This window comes from Triticum aestivum, chromosome 5B (assembly GCF_018294505.1).
Source record: "Triticum aestivum cultivar Chinese Spring chromosome 5B, IWGSC CS RefSeq v2.1, whole genome shotgun sequence".
Classification (NCBI taxonomy): Eukaryota; Viridiplantae; Streptophyta; class Magnoliopsida; order Poales; family Poaceae; genus Triticum; species Triticum aestivum.
In genome coordinates this window covers 490,851,339-490,874,090 of record NC_057807.1, presented here as the reverse complement: position 1 = coordinate 490,874,090, position 22,752 = coordinate 490,851,339, and the positions used below count along the sequence as shown (strand labels likewise).

General features: G+C 47.2%; 1 protein-coding gene across 1 annotated transcript; it reads left to right on the top strand.

The window, feature by feature from the left end:
• The first annotated feature begins 154 nt into the window (after positions 1 to 154).
• Positions 155 to 2,957, top strand: LOC123116568 (uncharacterized). The gene is made up of 2 exons (XM_044537508.1): positions 155 to 711; positions 1,000 to 2,957. Exons 1-2 carry the CDS (start codon positions 428 to 430, stop codon positions 1,142 to 1,144), a joined length of 429 nt encoding a protein of 142 aa, XP_044393443.1. The 5' UTR covers positions 155 to 427; the 3' UTR covers positions 1,145 to 2,957.
• Positions 2,958 to 22,752: the final 19,795 nt, after the last annotated feature.

Genomic DNA, 22,752 nt, shown 5'->3' with positions numbered 1-22,752 from the left:
AGCCGGGGCGCCGGCTGAAACTTCAGCCGGTCGCACGGGCTCCCTACGATCTTTTTACATCGTGCGCCCCACAGCCCGCGCTAGCAGCCACGCGTCATAACACGTGCCATCGGGCCACCGCACGCCGCTCTCTTCCTTATCCCCTTTCTCTTCGCTGCTACTTCTCACATCCAGCGCATCTCACCGTCCCGTACCATTGGCGTCGCCGCACATCGCCGCAGGTGCGATACCGTGCCCCGAACCACGCGACCCCGACCCTCCCCCACCCTTGTCCCTGCTCCACAGATCTAACTCCTCTTTCTTTCTTCTTTCTCTGGTGGCGAGCTCCTTGTGCGGGCGGCATGGTTGTCACCGACGAGCTCCTTGGGGTGGACTCCATGTAGCATGAACGGGGGGTCGACGCCGTCGAGCTCCTTGGGCCAGCACCATGGTCGTCCACCACTTTCCTTCTCGTCCTCCTCCGGCCACGGTCATGGCGTACTCGCAGCTCCACGGCAACACGGCCGTGCTACAACCAGTGATCGGCCATGCTACAACCGACGACTGGATGTGTTACAAGGGAGGCGACGGTGATTTGTGGCGGCGACGTCGGTGCTGCGATTTTGCTGGAGCCGGCACCAGGAAAGATACCACCAGCGACGGATTTGCTACAACCAGTGGGGGTCATCCCACGGCGGTGGTGACCACGGCCCGACGGTGGTGCTGCAACCAGTTTGTTTTTTGCTACAACCAACCCCATTTTTTGCTACTACTGTCTTCGGTTTTTGCTGAAAACAACCATTTTTTGGTACCGCAGTCTTGACTTTTTCTGGAACCGGTGTGTGATTTTGCTTCCACCATATCATGTTTTTGCTAGAACCGGCATCTCCTATTTTTTTGGTTCCACCCCCTGTGCGAGTTTTTTTTTTCTGGAACTGGTGCCCCATTTCTTTTTTTGCTTCCACCGTATGTTTGTTTTGCTGGAATCGGCAATGATTTTTGCTACCACCACTTTTTCAGTTGTAAGCTACGCGGTTGTACCATTTTGATTCTGCAACCGACGACGAGGATGGCCGGCTGCCATCGGAGCTGCGGCCGCCGCACCAGAGCTGCGGCCATCTCCATGGGGAGCTGCAACCGTGGGAGCAGGCTGCTGCATGCATGAAGCCGGCGACGACAACCGACAGCGACGACGGTGATCAGCGGTGAGGGCGACGACGGCTACCGGCGACGAGCGCAACAACGACCAGAGAACATGTGAGTTGTGCTTCGAGGCCGAGGGCATCGCGCAATGTTGGTTTGACTTTTCGGTTTGTATCTATGCGGGCGAGTGGTGAACGAGGACGAAGATTAGGTTGTAATCGAACGGTTGTTTGCAGGCATATCGGACGGCTCCGGACAGACCGGCCCAAACATGGGCCGGTGCACCGGCGCAGATTAGTGCCCATACTATTTGGGGCTTTATGTGCCATTCTTAGTACTTCCACAAACCAGCACACCCCCCTCAATCGCTTCATTCATTTAAAGGTTATCCTTCTTATTTTTTGGGAAGCTTCCTTCTGGCCCGGTTTTGGAAGCTTGTGAGCCGTATGTTTTCATTTCTATTGTTTTATCCGGGTTTTTTTAGTTTGTACTTTTTTGTATTCCTTTTTCTGTTGTCTTTTTCAGATTTATTTCTTTTCCCTTTTCATATACATGAACTTTTTTCAAATTCGAAAATTTCTTGAAATTCATGAACGTTTTCCCTTAACTTTTCTCCAATTCATAAACCTTTTTTATTTTTTGTGAATGTTTTCTTTGAATTCATGAACCTTTTTAAAGTTTGTTACCTTTCCCACTCAAATACTTGAACTTTTTTCAAAAGCATGATTTTTTTTAAATACATTAGCTTTTTCTTAGTTTTTGTGCACTTTTTTCAAATTAGCGAATTTTTTTAGAATCATTAACTTTTAAGATCAATGAACTTTTTGGTGGGTTTTTTTCATTAACTTTTTTCAATTTCATGCACCTTTTTTTATATATTTTTTGTGAACTTTTCTGATAAGTCAACGGTCGGCAGCTGTCGGTCAAATGGGAACCGACCAAACCGAGTGAATCAGAACAATAAAAAACCGAGCGACCGAGTTCTCCTAGCAGCGTTCGCAACTTCTAATTTGGGTCGGCCCATGAGGGTACGTGTGTGAGCGCCAGATCTCTTTGACCGATGCAGAAGGCGCGGATTAGGAGCACTCCTTGAATTGACCATACACTCACTGGGAAGGATTAATTTATTGGTACTAGGTTATAAGGTATCCTCTCAGTACGAGATAGGTGATGTGCTTGTGACACAAAGGGGAATTTGTCTAGTGCGAGAGCAGCACATTGCAGACTGACGTTTGTGGTGCCAATGTCTGACCCTGATGAGTTTGGGTCACATCGGCGGTTCCTTACCGAAATCTGTGATATTTCTCTGTCGTCTCTATAATTTTTTATTGTTTCATGTCAATATTATATAACTTCCATATATTTTTGTCAACATTTTAATATAATTTATTGGACTAATCTAATCAACACCAACTCTCTCCCTCTCTATGCAGCGGTGTAACCTCCCTTCTCCCTACTGTAATCTCTACTTAAACATGGTGCTCAACTCCATATATTATTTCTGAATGATATTTGGCTATCCTATGATGTTTGAGTAGATCCATTTTGTCATATGGGTTGATAGATGATCATGATTGGTATGAGTTGTATATTTTTTTGTGCTGTCCTACAGTGCCCTCTGTGTTGCGCAAACAGAGGGATCCCCGCTGTAGGGTGTTGCAATACGTTCATGGTTTGCTTATGGTGGGTGGCGTGAGTGACATAAGCACATATTCGAGTTTGAAGGTCATTGCATATGGAATAAAGAGGACTTGATACTTAATGCTATGGTTGGGTTTCACGACCTTCATGATCTTTAGTAGTTGCGGATGCTTGCTAGAGTTCCAATCATAAGTGCATATGATCCAAGTAGAGAAAGTATGTTAGCTCATGCCTCTCCCTCATATAAAATTGCAACAATGATCACCGATTTAGTTATCAATCACCTAGGGACAAATGACTTTCTTGTTGACAAAAGCTATCCACTTTTATTACCTTGCAATTTATTCGTAGTTTTATTCTTGCAAAATAGTTTCATACTTGTTTTAGGTAAAGCAAACCTCAAGTGTGCGTAGAGTTGTATCGGTGGTCGATAGAACTTGAGGGAATATTTGTTCTACCTTTAGCTCCTCGTTGGGTTCGACACTCTTATTTATCGAAGAAGGCTACAAACGACCCCCTATACTTGTGGGTTATGACAACCCCTCCCCTCGCGTCGCCTCCCCTGAGGCGACTCGGGGGCGAACCCTAGATCCCCTCCGCGCCTCCCCCTCCCTCTTCCCTCCCTCCGCCGCCGCCTGAGGTGTTTGCCGGCGCGGCCGCACGACGCCTATGAAGGTGGCGACGGGGATCTGGCGGCTCCGCCTCCACGGAGGGCCCCGGCATCTGGAGCGGCGGGCTGCGCCGGCGGGTGCTGATGGGCTGCCTCCCTGGTCGTGCAGGCGGTGGGGGGGGGGGGGCAGCGGGCGCTGGCGTTGCTGCGCCCCCGCGTGGGTCGCCATGTGCTTCCTGGAGAAGCTCCATCCTCGACCTCGCGCTACTCCGATCTGCTCTTGCTCCAGCCCCTGGTGGCTTCGGTCGCCGTCTTGGGGATCTGGACGGACGGATCTGGTGGTTGGGCGTGTTTCCGGGGAAACCCTTGGCCGGCGCGGCGGCCTCACCAAAGGCGATGTCTTTCGGCGCCGCAGTCCTTCCTGGAGGCTTTGGTGTGGTACTTCCCTCCCCATCCTTCCTCAAGCATAGGTGAAGACCTGCCCTCCCCTTGCTTGGACGGCGGCGGCATCCGGTGTCGTGCTCCTTCTTGAAGGCGTCTTCCGGGGATTGCTCGTGTGTTGTGGAGTTGTAGGTGGTGCGGTGACGGTGCAAGGCGGCCTGTTCTTCTCAGTGGCTGCCGCCGTGGTCTCGGGCGCGGAGTTCCAATCCCTGACCACCGCTTGGCTGTGCCCCTTTTTGGCCTTCTCCGTGGATCTTCGCCTTCGTTCGACGACTCGCGGCCGGCGTCTTGTCTTGCGGCTTCCGGCGACGGTGCTCTGTGGTCGGCCTCCGGTGCGTGTGGGTATGTCTCTGCTGTCCCCCCACGGTGGCTGGGCGCCCTGGTCTGGGTTCATGTGGAACCGCTCTGCCGGCTGCCGGTGCGGCTTCCGTCAAGGGTTGGGGCCCTTTGCGGCGGCACAGATAGATCTGGTGTTGTTCTTGTCTGCCCGTGCGATTGCAGTCAACGGCACATTACATGTCCGGAGTTGCCTTCCTCATGTAGCCTTAGTTTGGTTGCTTGTTTGACATTGCGATGGTCGTTGGCAACACTGTGTTGTTCCCTTTTGAGCTTTTCCTCTTAGCGCTATGTATCTCTGGTCCGCTTTGTTTTGTTTTCATTGTAATGTGGTTTTATGTAATCCTGGCCGGTTGATGGCTTTGTTAATTCAAAGCCGGGCTAGGTTCGAGCCTCCTCTCGGGCTCGGCCGATGCCTTTTCTCTAAAAAAATACTTGTGGTTTATCAAGACCTTTTTCTAGCGCCGTTGCCGGGGAGCAATAGCATGGGGTGAATATTCTCATGTGTGTGCTTGTTTGCTTTATCACTAAGTACACTACTGCAGGATGCTGCTAACGCGACACTACGATCAGAGACCCTTCGACAAAACTGTGTGCGATGCATTAATCGCAAATGGTGATGTAAATAATCGTCAAAAAGGTGCAAAACGTTTGCGATGGCGGGTACATCAAACACGGTTCAGATTTTACTTCTATGTTCGATGATGGGCATACGGTTAATTGATAACCCACAAGTATAGGGGATCATTTGTAGCCTTCTTCGATAAATAAGGGTGTCGAACCCAACGAGGAGCTAAAGGCAGAACAAATATTACCTCAAGTTCTATCGACCACCGATACAACTCTACGCACGCTTAACATTCGCTTTACCTAGAACAAGTATGAAATTAGAAGTACTTTGTAGATGTGATAGGATAGGTTTGCAAGATAATAAAGAATGGCAAAATAAAAGTTAGGTGTTGTTTAAATAAAAGCGCAAAAAGTAAATAAAGCGAGTGTGAAAAAGTGGTGGTAGGATTTGTGGAATTGTCCCTAGGCAATCGATAACAAGTATCGGTAATCATTCTTGTAATTTCATATGAGGGAGAGGCATGAGCTAACATACTTTCTCTACTTGGATCATATGCCTTATGATTGGAACTCTAGCAAGCATCCACAACTACTAAAGATCATTCAGGCCGTGAAACCCAACCATAGCATTAAGTATCAAGTCCTCTTTACTCCCATACGCCATAACCCATTTATCCGCGTTTAGGCTGTTGTCACCCCCGCAACACTGACAATAAGCAAACCATGAACATATTGAAACACCCTACAGCGGGGGGCCCTCGCGTTTGCACGAGAATAGAGGGCACCGTAGGACAGCACCAAAATAAAATATACAATTATACCACCAGGATCATGATTAATCCATAGGACAACAAAAATCTACTCAACCATCATAGGATGGCAACACATCATTGGATAATAATATCAAGCATATAGAACCATGTTCAAGTAGAGGGTACAACGGGTTGTGGGAGAGTGGACCGCTGAATATAGATGGGGGAAGGTGATGGTGTTGACGGTAGCAAGATTGTTGATGTAGATTGTCGTCCCGATCATTGCCCCGGCGGCACTCCGGCGCCACCAGAAGCGAGGGGGGGAGAGCCTCCCTCCTTCTTATTACTTGGCCTCCCCCTAGATGGGAGGAGAGTTCCCCCTCTGGTCCATGGTCTCCATGGTGGAGGAGGGGAGGGAGTCCCTCCGAGATTGGATCTCCCTCTCTGTTCTCTTCTGTTTCGCACTCCCCAGATCTGTCCGAAAACCGTTTCTTATATTCTCGGAGATCCGTAACTCTGATTGCGCTGATCTTTTTACATGATTTTTTCCTGATATAAGCTACCTTGCGTCCGAAGTATAGCTCCAACCGACGTACGAGGTGAGCACAACCCACCACCACGCGTCAGGGGCCTGGGGTGCGCCCTGCTATATCGTGGTCCGTGTGGGCCTCCATTTGCAGTGATTCCAACTCCCAAAAATCACAAATATTCCAAAATAATTCTCCGTGGAGTTGCATCACATTTGGACTTCGTTTGATATGGATTTTCTGCGATACAAAAACAGGCAACAAACAGGAACTGGCACTGCGCACTAGCTAAGTAAGTTAGTCCAAATAAATCATATAAAAAGTTGCCAAAAGTATGTAAAAGTTGAATAATATTGGCATGAAACAATCAAAAATTATAGATACCACGGAGACGTATCAGCATTCCCAAGTTTAATTCCTGCTCGTCCTCGAGTAGGTAAATGATAAAAAAGATAATTTTTGATGTGGAATGCTACCTAACATAAACTTGATCATATGTCTGGTCATAGCATGAATATTAAGACATAAGTGATTCAAAGCAATAGTCTATAATTTGACATAAAGACATCAATACTCCGGCATCCCAACAAACAATCATGACTTTCAGAATATCAACGCTAAAGAAAGCTATCGCTACAAAATAATATAGTCTCATCATGCTCTGTCTTCTTAACACAAAGTATAAATCATGTACAACCCCGATGACAAGCCAAGCAATTGGTTCATACTTTTTAATGCGCTTCAGCTTTTTCAACCCTCACGCAATACATGAGTGCAAGCCATGGATATAACACTATGGGTGGAATAGAGTATGATGATAGGGGTAAATATAAAGAAGACAAAAAAGGTAAGAAAGTCTCACATCGACGTGGCTAACCAACCGGCTATGGAGATGCCCATCAATTGATATCAACATGAGGAGTAGGGATTGCCATGCAACGAATGCACTAAGAGCTATAAGTATATGAAAGCTCAATATGAAAACTAAGTGAGTGTGCATCTAATCCTATAATGAAAAATTCCCACTAGTATATGAAAGTGACAACATAGGAGACTCTCCGTCTAGGGGGATAGTTTGGTAGGAAAAGACCATCGCTCGTCCCCGACCGCCACCCATAAGGAAGACAATCAAGGATAAATTGCACTCCAACTTTCATAGCATAACAAGAGACTATATGTGCATGCTTCGGGAATCACAAACCTTAACACCAATATTCTTACTAACCACAACCGTTTACTAGTACTTCCCACATATTTATCATCTCTATATCGCAAAACTATTGCAAGGAATCAAACATATCATATTCAGTGATCCAAAAGTTTTATGTAGGATTTTATGACTAACCATGCAATTGACCAATTCATGTTGACTCTCTAAATAAATATAAGTGAAGCATGAGAGTTTAATTATTTCTACAAAATAATATGCTTTAACAAATATAAGTGAGGCAAAAGAGCATTCTACGAACATCGGTTTTCTATATGAAGAGAAACAGGCAATCCACACTTCAAATGATATAAGTGAAGCACATGAAGCATTCCATAAAGCCATACTAAAAAGATATAAGTGAAGTGCAATGAGCATTCCATAAATCAACCATGGACTATCTCACACCAGCATGGTGCATAAAAGCAAAGTGAAAACTTAATGCAAAAGACGCTCCAAGATTTGCACATATCACATGAACGGAACAAATATGAAAACATACCGATACTTGTTGAAGAAAGATGGGATGCCTTCCAGGGCATCCCCAAGCTTAGACGCTTGAGTTTCCTTGAATATTTACTTGGGGTGCCTTGGGCATCCCCAAGCTTGAGCTCTTGACTCTCCTCCTTCTCCTCATATCGAGACCTTCTCGATCTTCGAACACTTCATCCACACAAAACTTAAATGAACTTTTAGTGGCGGGGTTAGTGAAAATGGCAATGAAATCCCATCATGTACTGCTGCAACATTATTGTATAATTATGAACAAGCATTACCCATTGTATACTATCACAATTCTATGGCCCCAAGTCAAGGAGGCTTCAACAATAATTCAAACATACGCAAATAACGAAGTTGCTTCCCTTCCTTAGACCAGACCCTCCAATGTATTTTGTAACCTGTTTTGTCTTGAGTTTAAATAAAGGGATGTGAGGCTGTTGCCTTGCAGTATATAGTCAAAAAAAATAACGAAGCTATAACAGCAATATGTGAAAACATGACAGTCTGTAAAGATTTGAACATCCACCATACTTCTGTAACTCTACAAATTATGAAAAACATAGGAAAAATAAAAAAATTGTATAGAAAGGTAGTACAAAAGGTTTCAGAACAGTTTGACGTTCCAGTAAAAAATGTAAAATCGCGCACTACAGCCAAAGTTTCTGTTTTGCACCACACAAACCAACAAGCAATTTAAACATCCTAAAGGCAAATCTTGGCACATGATTTTATAATACAATGGAATTGTACAAGGGGATAATTATTTTTGTTGAAAATTTTCTATAATTAAGATTCACAAAGTTTCCGTGAGCATGAACAAAGTTCAAGGAGCTCCCCCACTTCAACAATGCTTGTCTCTCTCACTTGCACTTTCCTTTTTGAAAAGTTTTGGGTTCCCCTCTATATTTTTGTTTTGTTTTTAAACTATATAAAAGCACTCAACAGAAATAAATGACTCTCTAAAACTTCCGTGTTGTCTCCCTGGCAGCGCTTTCTTTAAAGCCATTAAGCTAGGCATAAAGTGCTCAAGTAATGGATCCACCCGGATCCAAAGGTATATCAAAGCCAATTTTAATTAACAATGATTTTGAATTTAGTAGTGAGCACAAAGCAACATATATCAAGCAATGACGAAGTCTAACTCTCTTCCTATGCATCGGCATGTCATACAAGAACAATTCATGCACATCAAGTAAAGGCCAATACATAGCATAAGTAGTTTGCTGCAATTTTATTGTGTTGGAAACATAGAGAGGTGGAGATGTAGTTCCTCTCTCATAACAATTGCAAGTAGGAGCAGAAAGCACATGCATATTACATTCATCAAAATCATCATGTGCAACGGTAAAAGGCAACCCATCAATATAATCCTTAACAAGTGCAAACTTCTCCGATATAGTGTAGTTTGGAGAATTCAAAAAGATAATAGGACTATCATGTGTGGGTGCAATAACAACAATTTCATGTTTAACATAAGGAACAATAGCAAGTTCATCTCCAATAGCATAATTCATATTGGCATCTTGGCCACAAGCATAACAAGCATCATCAAAAAGGGATATTTCAAACGAATCAACGGGATCATAGCAATTATCATAGCATTCATCCTTCGGTAAGAACAAAGGGACATTAAACAATGTATGAGTTGGAGGGTTATTCTCATTAGAAGGTGGGCACGGGTAGCTAATCCGCTCTTCCTCCTTCTGTTCTTCACTCTCCTCATCGTCTTTTTCATCCAATGAGCTCACTGTTTCATCAATTCCTTCTTCCATAGACTCATGCAAAATTTTAATCTCTTCTTGGACAGCGGAAGAGTCCTCAATATATGGTTTAACATAGGCATTACACTACAAAAAAAGACACATCCATGAAATTTTTGGCCGAACGAAAAAAATTTATGTCATACATATGACACTTCTATGACGATAATTGTGACAAAACCCGGTATCATCATAGATGTGGTGGGCTCCTACTTCTATGACAAAAAACCATGACAGAAAATGGGCTTTTCGTCCTGGGCGGGCCGGAGACACAGCTGCATGACATTCTTTGGGCCGTCCATGACAGAAAAAACCATGGTAGAAGCGAGGGCGAGGAAAATTTTGGGGAGTTCCCGGTTACGGTGGGTGGTCGGGGGCCGAGCGATGCGCGTTTCTCTCGTACACGTACGCACGTGTGTGCGAGGCGTTGGCTCTAACTGAACCCGAGCAAGGCATTGGGATCTAACTGAACCCGAGCGATTGCACTACAGGCTACGCGTTACTGAACCCGAGCGATCGATCGATGGTTGTTAACTGAACCCGATCGAGCGATTCCTTCGCTACTGGTGCTAACTGAAGCCAATCGATGCTGCCTCTCTGGATGAACAATGAGCGTTGCGGGGGGGTTTGGATGAACAGTGAGTAGTGGGAGTGGATGAACAGGACCTGTGGTGTTGCCTCTGGATGAACAGGACCCCGATCGATCGAGTCGGTTGGGGCTGGATGAACAGGACCCCGTGGAGGGCTGGATGAACAGGACGACCCCGTGGAGGGCTGGATGAACAGTAGATGGTGGAGGGGTGGATGAATAGTAGCCCGTGGAGGGGTGGTTGAATAGGAGCCCATGGAGAGGGGTGGTTGAACAGTAGCCGGGAGAGTAGCGCGCTGTGGAGGCTGGATGAACAGGAGCCCGTGGATGAACAGTCGCAAGTGGAGGCTGGAGGAGGTCGACGGTGGATGAACAGTAGCCCGTGGAGGCAGGAGGAGGTCAACGGTGGATGAACAGTAGCCCGTGGAGGCAGGAGGAGGTCAACGGTGGAGATGAACAGTATCCTGTGGAGTCCTGTTTTGTGGTACGCCACACCCCTCCCGATGAACAGGACCCTCGTTTCGACCGTAGCGCTCCAACACAAGTCTGTTTCGCTCGTTTTGTGGTGCGCCACACCCCTCCCGATCAACAGGACCCCCGTTTCGACCATGGGAGGTCTGTTTCCTCTGTTTTGCGATACGCCAGACCCCTCCCGATGAACAGGATCCCGTTTCGAACGTGGCCGGTCGAACACAAGGTCGTTTCCTCCGTTCTGCGGTACGCCAGGCCTCGTTTCCATCGCCTGTTCCGTCCAAGCCCTCCCGATGAACACGACCACGCATTCCGTTCCGACCCAGCCGGTTGGCTCCCCATGAACACGACAACGATATTGTTTCTTCGTTTCGACCCAGCCATGTACACGAACCCTGGCCGTAACTATGCGCGAGTAGGCGTTCGAGACCCTGCTCGTATGTACACATACGTGGTCGTATTTTCTTTCTTGCACACTGGCCGCTGTACGTACGTGTACATGCTATGTGTGTGCCTCTACTACGACACGTGCGCTCCTCTACTACGACACGTGTGCGCCTCTACATCGACGAGTATATATGTACATACACGTTCGCGACCAGAATGACAACGCTACGTACGCTTTGACCAGGTGGGTCCCGACTGTCAGGCACTTCTTTGCGTACGAAGATGTAGCTGGTGGGTCCCAGCAGTCAGGGGGGCGAATCGTTTTGTTTTTTTGCCCGGACGCACTTCCTTGCGTGCGAAGGTGTAACTGGTGGGTCCCAGCAGTCAGGGGGCGAATCGTTTTTTTTCGGACGCACTTCCTTGCGTGCGAAGGTGTAGCTGGTGGGTCCCAGCAGTCAGGGGGGAAATGTTTTTTTCACGAAATACGGTGGCCCGTCCGGTGGGTCCCCGCTGTCAGGTGGAGGAACAATTATTTTGCGCGTAATAAGGAGGCACTTCCTTGCTGCAGCCGTGGACCCAGCTGTCAGCCTCTCCACGTACAGTCCACATCCAATGGAAGCCGTTCCTTGACCATGTTGATCACGCCGCGCCGAGAGCACCAGGGCGGTGGACAACAGCGAGGCCTAGGAAGGGAACGACGCAGAGCCGGGGAAGACGCGACAGTGGATGCCCACGCGTAGAGGAGTATGAGGGTTCACTGGTTCACTGCGGTGTGAGGCTGCTGTCGCCGCAGAATAACAGGGGGTGTTGGTGAGAAGAGGGATGGCCTGGCCAGTGGTGGGAGTAGTAGGCGGTGGTGAGGCCTCCGCCGCATCGTAGCCGGCCACCGGAGGCAGGAGCACGAGGCACGACCGCGGTGGTTTGGGCGGCTGGAGCAAGAAGACCAGAGGTTGAAGAAGCACTACGGCCGTTGGATGGACATCGTACGGTCATTGGAGCTAGAATCGTGCATATTGACTAAGTTGACAAAGCCCTCCGTCCCTGTCAACTTAGTAGGCCCACAAGTCAGCCTGCCACTATACTGGGTCCCAGCTAACAGGGGGAGTATTCATTTTTTTTGTGTAATAAGGAGGCACTTCCTTGCGTGCGAAGATATAGCTGGTGGGTCCGAGGTGTCGGCGGCGGTAACGTTTTTTTCACGAAATACAGAGGCCCTTCCGGTGGGTCCCTGATGCTAGGTGGAGGAATCATTATTTTGCGCGTAATAAGGAGGCATTTCCTTGCGTGCGGCCGTGGACCCAGCTGTCGGCCTCTCCACGTACAGTCCGCTTCAGATGCATGTCGATCGTTGACCACGTTGACCAGGCCGCGCCGAGAGCACCAGGGCGGTGGACGACGGCGAGGCCTAGGAAGGGAACGACATGGAGGCAGGGAAGACTCGGTAGTTTCTTCCCACGCGGAGGGGGGTACGACTGTACGATGGTTTACTGGTTCGTCTGTCGTTGCCGGAGAATAACAGCAGGTGTGGATGAGTAGAGGGATGGCTAGGCCAGTGATGGGAGTACGGTGGAGCGGTGAGGCCTGCGTGGCAGCACAGCCGGCCGCGGGGAGGAGGGAGCAGGCAGTCCCACCGGCGCTTGTTTGAGCGGCTGGAGCAGGAAGAGCAGAGATTGTAGAAGCACGACGGTCGTTGGATGGACATCCAACAGTCACTGCTTGTGCGTCAACCTTTTTTTTAGGGAAGCCTCAAATCTATGGAAAACAACATACAACCCATCTACCATTATTTCTAATAACTTACAACCCATTTGCTAATTCTTAAGGGTTTTTTAGAGCTCATATTCTTTTTGTTAGCATTACAACCCATATTGTGGCCAAGGTTAAAAATTTATACGAAATTTTGCATATTTCGGTGCGGTCTGAACTGTTTTTAATCCCGAAATTTCGATTCACATTCAAACTGATTTTAAAAATAAATGTATATCAATATAAAATCCAACAAATTCTCCACGCATAAAAATTAATGTAATTTAAATCTCGAAATGAAAAAAAGATATTTGAACCTAATTGTCGGTTTGATGTGTTTTAAAAATGTACAACCCATTTCTCATTACTGATGGGCCATTTTCTCGGCCAGCCAAATGAAAGCTCTCCTCGTCTTGAAAGATTTGCAGCCCAACAGGCCTGACAAAGCGACTTACTTTGCAAATCAGAAAAAAATGGGTTGTGGCCGTGGACCCAGCTGTCAGCCTCTCCACGTACAGTACTCTTCCGATGGAAGTCGTTCCTTGACCACATTGACCACGCCGCGCGGAGAGCACCACGGTAGTGGACGATGGCGAGGCCTAGGAAGGGGACAACACGGAGCCGGAGAAGACGCGGCAGTGGAAGCGTGGGTGAGTGGAGGGATGTCCTGGCCAGCGGCGGGAGTAGTAGGGGCGGTGAGGCCTCCGTGGCATCACAGCCGGCTACGGGAGGCAGGAGCAGGCGGCACGATCGGCATTGCTTTGGGCGGTTGGAGCAAGAAGACCAGAGGTTGAAGAAGCATGATGACCGTTGGATGGACATCGTACGATCACTGCAGCTAGAATCGTTCATATTGACTAAGTTGACAAAGCCCTCCGTCCCCGTCAAGTTAGTGGGCCCACAAGTTAGCCTCCCACCAAGGTGGGTCCCAGCTACCAGGGGGTATTCATTTTTTTCTGCTTAATAAGGAGGCACTTCCGGTGGGTCCGAGCTGAGGGAATGTTTTTTTGAGAAATATGGTGGCCCGTCAGGTGGGTCCCAGCAGTCAGGGGGCAAATATTTTTTCGCAAAATATGGTGGCCTGTCCAGTGGGTCCCTGTTGTCAGTTGGAGGAATCATTATTTTCCGCGTAATAAGGAGGCACTTACTTGCTGCGGTCGTGGACCCAGCTGTCAGACTCTCCACGTACAGTATACTTCCGATGGAAGTCGTTCCTTGACCACGTTGACCACGCCGCGTTCTGTTGCATGCAGGCGTCCATGGGCGTGGTGCGTCCCCACTGTCAGCCTCTCACGTATAGTCATCTTCCGATGACTCTCGATTGTTGACCACGTTGACCACACCGTGCCGAGCGCACCCAGACTGGAACGACCCGGAGATGGGGAAGACGGGGCAATGGAGTAGTAGATGGAGAGGAGTGGGAAACTACACTGGTTCGGGTGCACGGCAGCACAGCCGCGGTGCCGCCCACGGGAGACAGGAGTAAGAACAAAGGTTGAAGAAGGAGCACGACTGTTGGATTAACATCCAACAGTCCAGCTGCTAGAATCATTTGTTGATTAAGTTGACAAAGCCGTGCGTACACGTCCGCTTAGTAGGCCCACAAGTCAGCCACCAAATCTGATGGGTCCCAGCTGTCAACGGGATGAATATTTTTTTTCGCAAAACAAGGAGGCACTTCCTTCCGTGCGAAGATACAGCCGGTGGGTCCCAGCTGTCAGGTGGAGGAAACATTTTTTTTCAGCTTAATAAGGAGGAACTTTCCTTGCGTGCGACCATGGACCTCGTGGGTCCCAGCCGTCAGGCTCTCCATGTACAGTCCTCTACCGATGACTCTCGTTTGTTGACCACGCCGCACCGAGCGCAGCGAGGCGGTGGATGACGACGAGGCCCCGGACGGGAACGACTCGGAGATGGGAAGACGTGGCAGTGGAGTCGCAGATTGAGAGGAGAAGAAGGGTTATAACTGGTTCTGTTGCGGCGTGGGGCTGTAGTCTGTGGAGAATAACAGGAGGTGTCGAGGGGTGGAGGGATAGCCTGGCCGGCGGTGGGGTAGCGCTTTGCAGCGATGCGTGCTAAGCAGAGCCGCTAGCCGCCGGAGGCCGAACCAGGCGGTCCCGACGACGCTGGAGGAAGAAGACGAGAGATTGAAGGTGCATGCCGGTCATTGGATATAAATCCAATGTCTATGGATGACACAATCATTTGTTGACCAAGTTGACAACGCCCTGCGTAGGCTTCGACCTATTGGCCCACATGTCAGCCTGCAAAAATGTGGCATATTTTTAACCCATGTTTTCTAGAATGTATAGTCCATTTGCTGGGTTGGGTGAACAAATAATTTCGCGTCAATCAGGCCTATTTATATTTTCTAAGAAATCCCAGCCCATTTGCACTTCCTTGAAATACACGTATTAGGTGGGCTCGTTATATATATAATGTTATGTTAGAAGGAGCAATTAATATCAAAGAATAAACCGAAGAGGCACATTATATATATATATATATATATATATATAATTAACAAATTAGTGAGTTATTGCTCAAAATAAAAATGAGCGCGTTATTATTAAATTGGTCCTTAAAATCTTCGCAAGCTTTTGTACGCAATCACCAGGATTTTCCTTGCCTGTTCCGTTTTGAAAAAAGGATTTTCCTTGCCTGTGAGTCAAAAACAACCAGGATTTTCCTTGCCAACTTCCGTTAAACATTTACTTTTATAAGTTAATAACACGTGGGATGTTTTTATAATGTATATATAAGTCTCTATAAAATATACGATAATAGTAATAATATAAATATATATAATGTGGTTAGAAGGGAAAACATAAATTAGACACAACATTATTATTCTTATATATAGATAAATAGAACAGAGACCTGCATTTTATACCCCACAGTAGGCATACTAACAAGTTCACACACAAATACAACAGAAAAGGTAAACATTCGTATCAAACTCAGGCTCACAGGACACGTTTATATTCATAGCCAACATTCACTATCAACAACTCAAAAGATTCATATATACACAAGCTATCTATGCATCCAAATGATTGATAGATCACACGATAATATTCATACATAATTCACAAAAAGATTCATATATGCACATGTTCAGTATGTTTACGCATCCAAATGATTGAGATCACAGCCAATATGATCCATGGACGAACTTTAATTACCTAGGATACAGACTGGTAAATGGTGTTCAATCGGAGGTACTTCTTGCTAAAATTAGTTCTTGTACGAGTAAACTTTCGAGTACAAAAGAGGCAGCACAGACAATCTGAACTTTGCTTGTAGGTTTATCCTCAAATAGTGGCCTCGTGCCGAGGGAGGTTTGAGCAACTTGGCCACTACTTTCATCCAACTAGTTTACTGGCTCATCTTGGTCCTGTATCTCGCCAAAATTCTACATTGCAGACGAGAAAGGAGGCGGTTGAGAAAATGAACCATCCAAATTTTTTGTGCAGTTCAACTGAAATGGAGCATCCTTAGCGTGCAGGCTGATTAAGTGCCAGATGAATATACGCGTCAAGCAACTTTTCTGGAATCTTTAGACTCCATGCCATATAGTTCGCTACCATATGTGCCGATAACCAAAAGGCACAAGTTGGGAGCAAACACTGGACTGCGTTTTTCTGGGCTATGCGCCAAGCAATATTTTTGGCGTTCACTCTCCTAATACTTGGAGTTTGACAATTGGTTGACGCCGGTTGATACTCAAATGAATATAGGCACTTCTTCTTGTCAACATTGATGCTTGTCTGAGTGAACTTTGGAGTACATATGTGACGCCCGGGTATTTAGCTACAGTAATTCCCTGCTAATGATGCCACGTCACTTCGATTACTTTCGCTAATCTTGTGTTAGTTCGGAACCGATTCAAATTCATATTCAAAATCAAGAAAACAATAAACGTTTTCAAAAGTCAAAACTAAAATGTTATAAATGTGACAAATAATTCATAAGTAATGTTGGTGGAGAAACCACATTTTTATAAAAGGTCTAACTACATTTAATTAATTAAAACAGTAGGTAAGACAAATACATAAATGCCTTGGTATTTTATAAAATACTAAACTATATTATTTGGGGGTTAAACCTTTTGTGGCAGAGGTATAATTAGTGTTACTATTTAAGGTACAACTTTAATGTTTTATAAAACTAGAATAAAATAAAACAGTAAAAGAAAAAGGACACAACAAAAAAAAGACAAGAAATTAAACCCCCCCCCCGCTGGGCCTCGGCCCAGCTGGCCACTGGGCAAGCCAGGCCGGCCCAGGCCGCCCCCCCCCCCCCCCCCGCTCCCCCCATAACTCCCTGGGTGACCAAACCCTAACCTACCCCACTCCCCACTCGCTCTCCCCCACCCCCTCGCTCTGGATCCGGATCGGGAGGAGCCCGATCCCCTTCTCCCTCGCTCGGCGCCCGACGCCGTCGCCCGTCACCGCCTGGAGACCATGCCGCCTGGACCTCGCCGGCACCCTCCCCCACCGGCCTGCCTCCTCGACGCCGACGACGTCCTCGTCCCCCCTCGACCCCCGCTGCCACGGTCCCTACACCCCCCTGTGAGGCCCTCCCATCCTCTTTCCCCGCGCTCACCGCGCCCATCGTCCCGCGCACGTCTGAAGCTTCTCGCGCGCCCGTGCCCTCGCCACCGTTCGCACGAGCCCCTCCCCCCGCCGTCACTACGGCCACCGCGCTTCGGCGCCTGCTGTCGCCGCACCCACGGCCCCTCGCGCCACTCTCGCTCCGTCGCGGCCTCCCTCCGCCACGCACTGCCCGACTCCCCGTGCCGCGCCCCCCTTCCCCGCGTCGTGCCTGGACCGCGCGCCTCGCCCATCTGCTCCCGCTCCGTCCCGCCCCTGGCCGTGTGCAGTCCGCGCGCTGGCTGCGCCCAGCGCCTCGCCCCGCCATGGCCTCGCCGGCACCCGCGCCTGCAAGCTGCCCCGGGCCTCCTCGCCCCGGCGATCTGGGCGAACACCCAGTCGGGCGCCGCAATGCCCGACCCGCCCCGTAGCGCCCGTGCCCGCTAGCCCCCAGGGCCCTATGACAAAGGGGGCCCGCTCAGAACGTTTTTGGTAAAAAATAATAACAATAATAATAACAATAATAAATTTAATTAACTAATTAATTAATTAATTAAATTAATTAAGTTAATTAATCCTAGATAATTAATCTAATTAACTAGTTAGTTTAATTAAACAGTAATTAGATTATTTAAACCCTAATTAGACTAAACAGTCAATGACGAACGGGACCCACACGTCAGTTGACCAGTCAACACCTCTGTTGACTGATGACGTCATCCTGGCGTCATGATGACGTCAGCAAACACTATTCTGGATAATGTTGCATTAAAATAATTAAATAAATCCTGAAAAAGATTTAAATCTTTTAAAATTAATAGAAAATAAATCGTAGCTCAGATGAAAATACTTTCTACATGAAAGTTGCTCAGAACGACGAGACGAATCCGGATACGCAGTCCGTTCGTCCGCCACACACCCCTAACCTATCGAACCCGCAACTTTCCCCCTCCGGCTCCTCTGCCCGAAAACACGGAACCCCGGGAATACTTCCCGGATGCTTCCCCCTTCACCGGTATCACCTCATACCGCGTTAGAACACGTCTAGCTCTGCCTGTTATCCTGTTATGCACTTGCTTGCTATGTATTTACTGTTTCTCCCCCCTCTTCTCTTCGGTAGACCCCGTGACGATGCTGATGCCCCAGTTCGACTACGGAGTTGACGACCCCTCTCTCTTGCCAGAGCAACCAGGCAAGCCCCCCCTTTGATCACCAGATATCGCCTACTCTTCTCTATACTGCTTGCATTAGAGTAGTGTAGTATGTTACTGCTTTCAGTTAATCCTATACTGCTGCATAGCCTGTCCTTGCTACTACTGTTGTTACCTTTATCTGCTTTCCTACTGATTAGTATAGGATGCTAGTGTTCCATCAGTGGCCCTACACTCTTGTCCGTCTGCCATGCTATATTACTGGGCCGTGATCACTTCGGGAGGTGATCATGGGCATATACGATATACTTTACACAGTTACATTACCTGTGATACTGTTCGGAGATGGGGGCTGAAGGGGCAGGTGGCTCCATCCCGGTAGAGGTGGGCCTGGGTTCCCGACAGCCCCCGACTGTTACTTTGTGGCGGAGCGGCAGGGCAGGTTGAGACCACCTAGGAGACAGGTGGGCCTGGCCCTGTTCGGCGTTCGCGGATATTTAACATGCTTAACGAGATCTTGGTATTTGATCTGAGTTGGCTACGAGCCTATACGCACTAACCATCTACGCGGGAGTAGTTATGGGTATCCCGACGTCGTGTTATCAGCCGAAGCACTTCAGACGTCAGCGACGGAGCGGCGCGCGCCGGATTGGACTGGAACGCCACTAGGCTAGGTCTGCTTCCGGCCGCCCACGCAACGTGCATGTGTGCTCAGGGCGATGGGCCCAGACCCCTGCGCGCTTAGGTTTAGACCGGCGTGCTGGCCTCTCTGTTTTGCCTAGGTGGGGCTGCGACGTGTTGATCTTCCGCGGCCGGGCATGACCCAGGAAAGTGTGTCCGGCCAAATGGGATCAAGCGTGCTGGGTAAGTTGGTGCACCCCTGCAGGGAAGTTAATCTATTCGAATAGTCGTGATCTTCGGTAACAGGACGACTTGGAGTTGTACCTTGACCTTATGACAACTAGAACCGGATACTTAATAAAACACACCCTTCCAAGTTCCACAGACAACCCGGTGATTGCTTTTCCACAGGGCGACGAGGGGAGGATCGCCGGGTAGGATTATGCTATGTGATGCTACTTGGAGTTGCTACTTGGAGATGCTAGTTGGAGGACTTCAATCTACTCTCTTCTACATGCTGCGAGACGGAGGCTGCCAGAAGTGTAGTCTTCGATAGGACTAGCTATTCCCCTTTTATTCTGGCATTCTGCAGTTCAGTCCACCGATATGGCCTCCTTACACATATACCCATGCATATGTAGTGTAGTTCCTTGCTTGCGAGTACTTTGGATGAGTACTCACGGTTGCTTTCTCCCCCCTTTTCCCCCCTTTCCTTTCTTTCTGGTTGTCGCAACCAGATGCTGGAGTCCAGGAGCTAGACGCCACCGTCGACGATGACTACTATGCTGGAGGTGCCTACTACTACGTGCAGGCCGCTGACGACGACCAAGAGTAGTTAGGAGGATCCCAGGCAGGAGGCCTATGCTTCTTTCGATCTGTATCCCAGTTTGTGCTAGCCTTCTTAAGGCAAACTTGTTTAACTTATGTCTGTACTCAGATATTGTTGCTTCCGCTGACTCGTCTATGATCGAGCAATTGTATTCGAGCCCTCGAGGCCCCTGGCTTGTATTATGATGCTTGTATGACTTATTTATGTTTTAGAGTTGTGTTGTGATATCTTCCCGTGAGTCCCTGATCTTGATCGTAAACATTTGCGTGCATGATTAGTGTACGATTTAATCGGGGGCGTCACAACATAGCAGCAGCATAAGTACCTATCCATCTGATCATTTTGTGCAGTTCTACTGAAATCACCCGATGTAATGATTTGCCTGCGAGTTCAGGCTCCAAATTACTCCTTTATGAGATCGGCAAACAGTAGCACAATACCAAATTACCAATACATATGACAGGCACAATGATCAGGATAAAGACCAGTACCAACCTGTGTGAGGTAGCATATCAATTACTATTTCCTTTGACTGGAAGCCGAGATAAGCCAAGCGACTGACAGCAAAGGAAGAAAGCAAGCCGAGATTAGCGACTGATAGGAAAGGACGGAAGCTGTCGAGGCAATGAAGCACCCACAGTTTTTGTGCAGTTCCACCAAAATTGAGCATCCCTGTTGGCACATATATTGAGAGAGTGAGATTACTGTAATAGTGGGAGTAGTTGATGAAACATACACTAACAAATAGAAGCACCCTCATTATCTTAATGGGTAAAGTTAGCAACATAGTAGTCTTGCTTAAAGAGAGGTATTAGTTTATTTAATCAGTGCCAATTAGCTCAACACTCAAAGCATTGCCATTTATCATAGGTTGCAAAACTTTAACGTGCAAAGATAAAGGAGTTTCTCATGATAGTAGCACGATACAAATAGATATGACATCAAACTAATATGGATGAAGGCCTTAGGCCCGTACCAACCTGAGAAAAAAAGCTTATTCATGTAGTCTCATAAGAGATGATAAAGCACTCACTGGAATCACACAATAGTATATATATTTTTGCACTTCAAATGTATGGTTGAAATCACTCTTGTTTACCAGTGCTGAGATTATATCGAAAGATTATCAAGAACTTCCAGCAGAGTTAAAGCACTAGCTAGGATACAGTTCATTGTATTGTCTTGTGTAGTTCCACTAAAATGTATGATTGGCACAACATGATCCATGTTTGCACAAGTAGGAACAAGGTGAAACCTTCATTAGCTTAGTGAGAAAGGATAGGAAGACATTAGCATATTACTCAAACAGTAGCATCAAATTCATGATGGACAATATGCAAAACATTGCCTCATTGAACCAATGGCAATAAATTGACATGCAAAACAATAGCACTATTATGTCATGACACTAATAATATTCCCTCCCTACTCCACCACATGATTCACCTCCATAGATAAACATACACACGTACATGATTCAGCATAGGGTCCTACTAAAGATTTGTTTAACTCCAACAGGAAAATTAGGCAGTAATAAATTAGTGGTACTTAAGTACTCCTAATTAATTAAGTGAGATAGCAGAAGTGGAAGGGCTCCCTCGAGGATCATCTCACATGTAAGGTAGTCGTTGCCGGAGCCCTTGAATGGCCTCGACTGAGGCCTTTGGCTTCAGCAAGATCGCCTTGGCACTGTTTATTCTTCTTCTTCCTCTTCATGCTCTGTTTCTCTTTCTCATCACCAGTTGGTGAAACCAAGTACATGATTGGCCTTCTAATTCAGAAATGGTTTTGTCAGTGAGGGAGTACAAGTGTACTAGTAAAAAATAGCATTATTTTCTCATGGCAGACGGAAAATAGAGATGAACACATGCATTAAATAGCATTCTTACCTAAAGGAAGGTTATGCCGCCAATATGGATGATGGGGATTGGAACACAGATCTCCCTTTGTGCAGTTCCACCGAAATGAACCAACTGTTCCATTCTGACATTCCAGTTAAACAGCACGAAACTCACTTCTTTTAAGAAGAGTTTTGTGCAGTGCACCAAAAGGTCACAAAAGCAACCACGTGAATTGGAAATCCCTGTTTGCACAAAAAGGTACAGAGGAAACAGTCAGAGTCTCAAACAATTACAGGCAAAAACATTTGGCTAAACTTGTCATGGCTTATAACAGTGGCATGGTTTCATTTTTACCAGGGACATTAGATTAAGAACAACAAAATATTTGGTATAAGGGCATGGGACAGTGGGTGCACCAGCAGTCCAGCACCATGTACGTAAACAGGGGCATAAAGTGGTGATTCATAGTTTGTTGCCCCGAGAAACAAACATCCAAGAAACATATCTGGGTTGGTCACATTTTTGTTCACTCTAGCCACCTACTCATCTATGTGGATAGCAAATCTAGTCCTGGTCATACCACTGTGTATAGCGTTACCCCTATATTTCCCTTTTCGACCAAGAGACCGGTTGGATGACCAGTCTGTACTACTTTCACCCCCTTTCCTTCATGTTTGTACCAAGTCCGATGTACATACTAAATTCCCCCACCCCCACTTTATTTCTTGTTTGAACCAAGTACTACCTCCGTCCGGAATTACTTGTCATCAAAATGGATGTGTCTAGAACTAAAATACATCTAGACACATCCATTTCAATGACAAGTATTTTGGGATGGAGGGAGTACAAGATTCGACTCCATGAAGTAGCTTTACCTCTAACAATAGAAGAAGAAAAATAGGTGATGTTGGACTATCCGATCGAGAGGGGCTGAGAGGTAGAAAATGATGCACATGCAGCGATGTAGCGAGCTGGGGAAGTAGAGCTAAGGAGGTTTCGAACGAAGATATACCTGAAGGTCGTCGGGATGTGGATAGGTGGGTGGCGGGAGGCCG

Excerpts from the sequence above, each read along its gene's own strand:
- LOC123116568 (XM_044537508.1), top strand. The coding sequence starts at position 428 with ATGGTCGTCCACCACTTTCCTTCTCGTCCTCCTCCGGCCACGGTCATG. Across the intron at positions 712-999 it reads CGACGGTGGTGCTGCAACCA|TTGTAAGCTACGCGGTTGTA; the intron begins GTTTGTTTTTTG and ends CCACTTTTTCAG.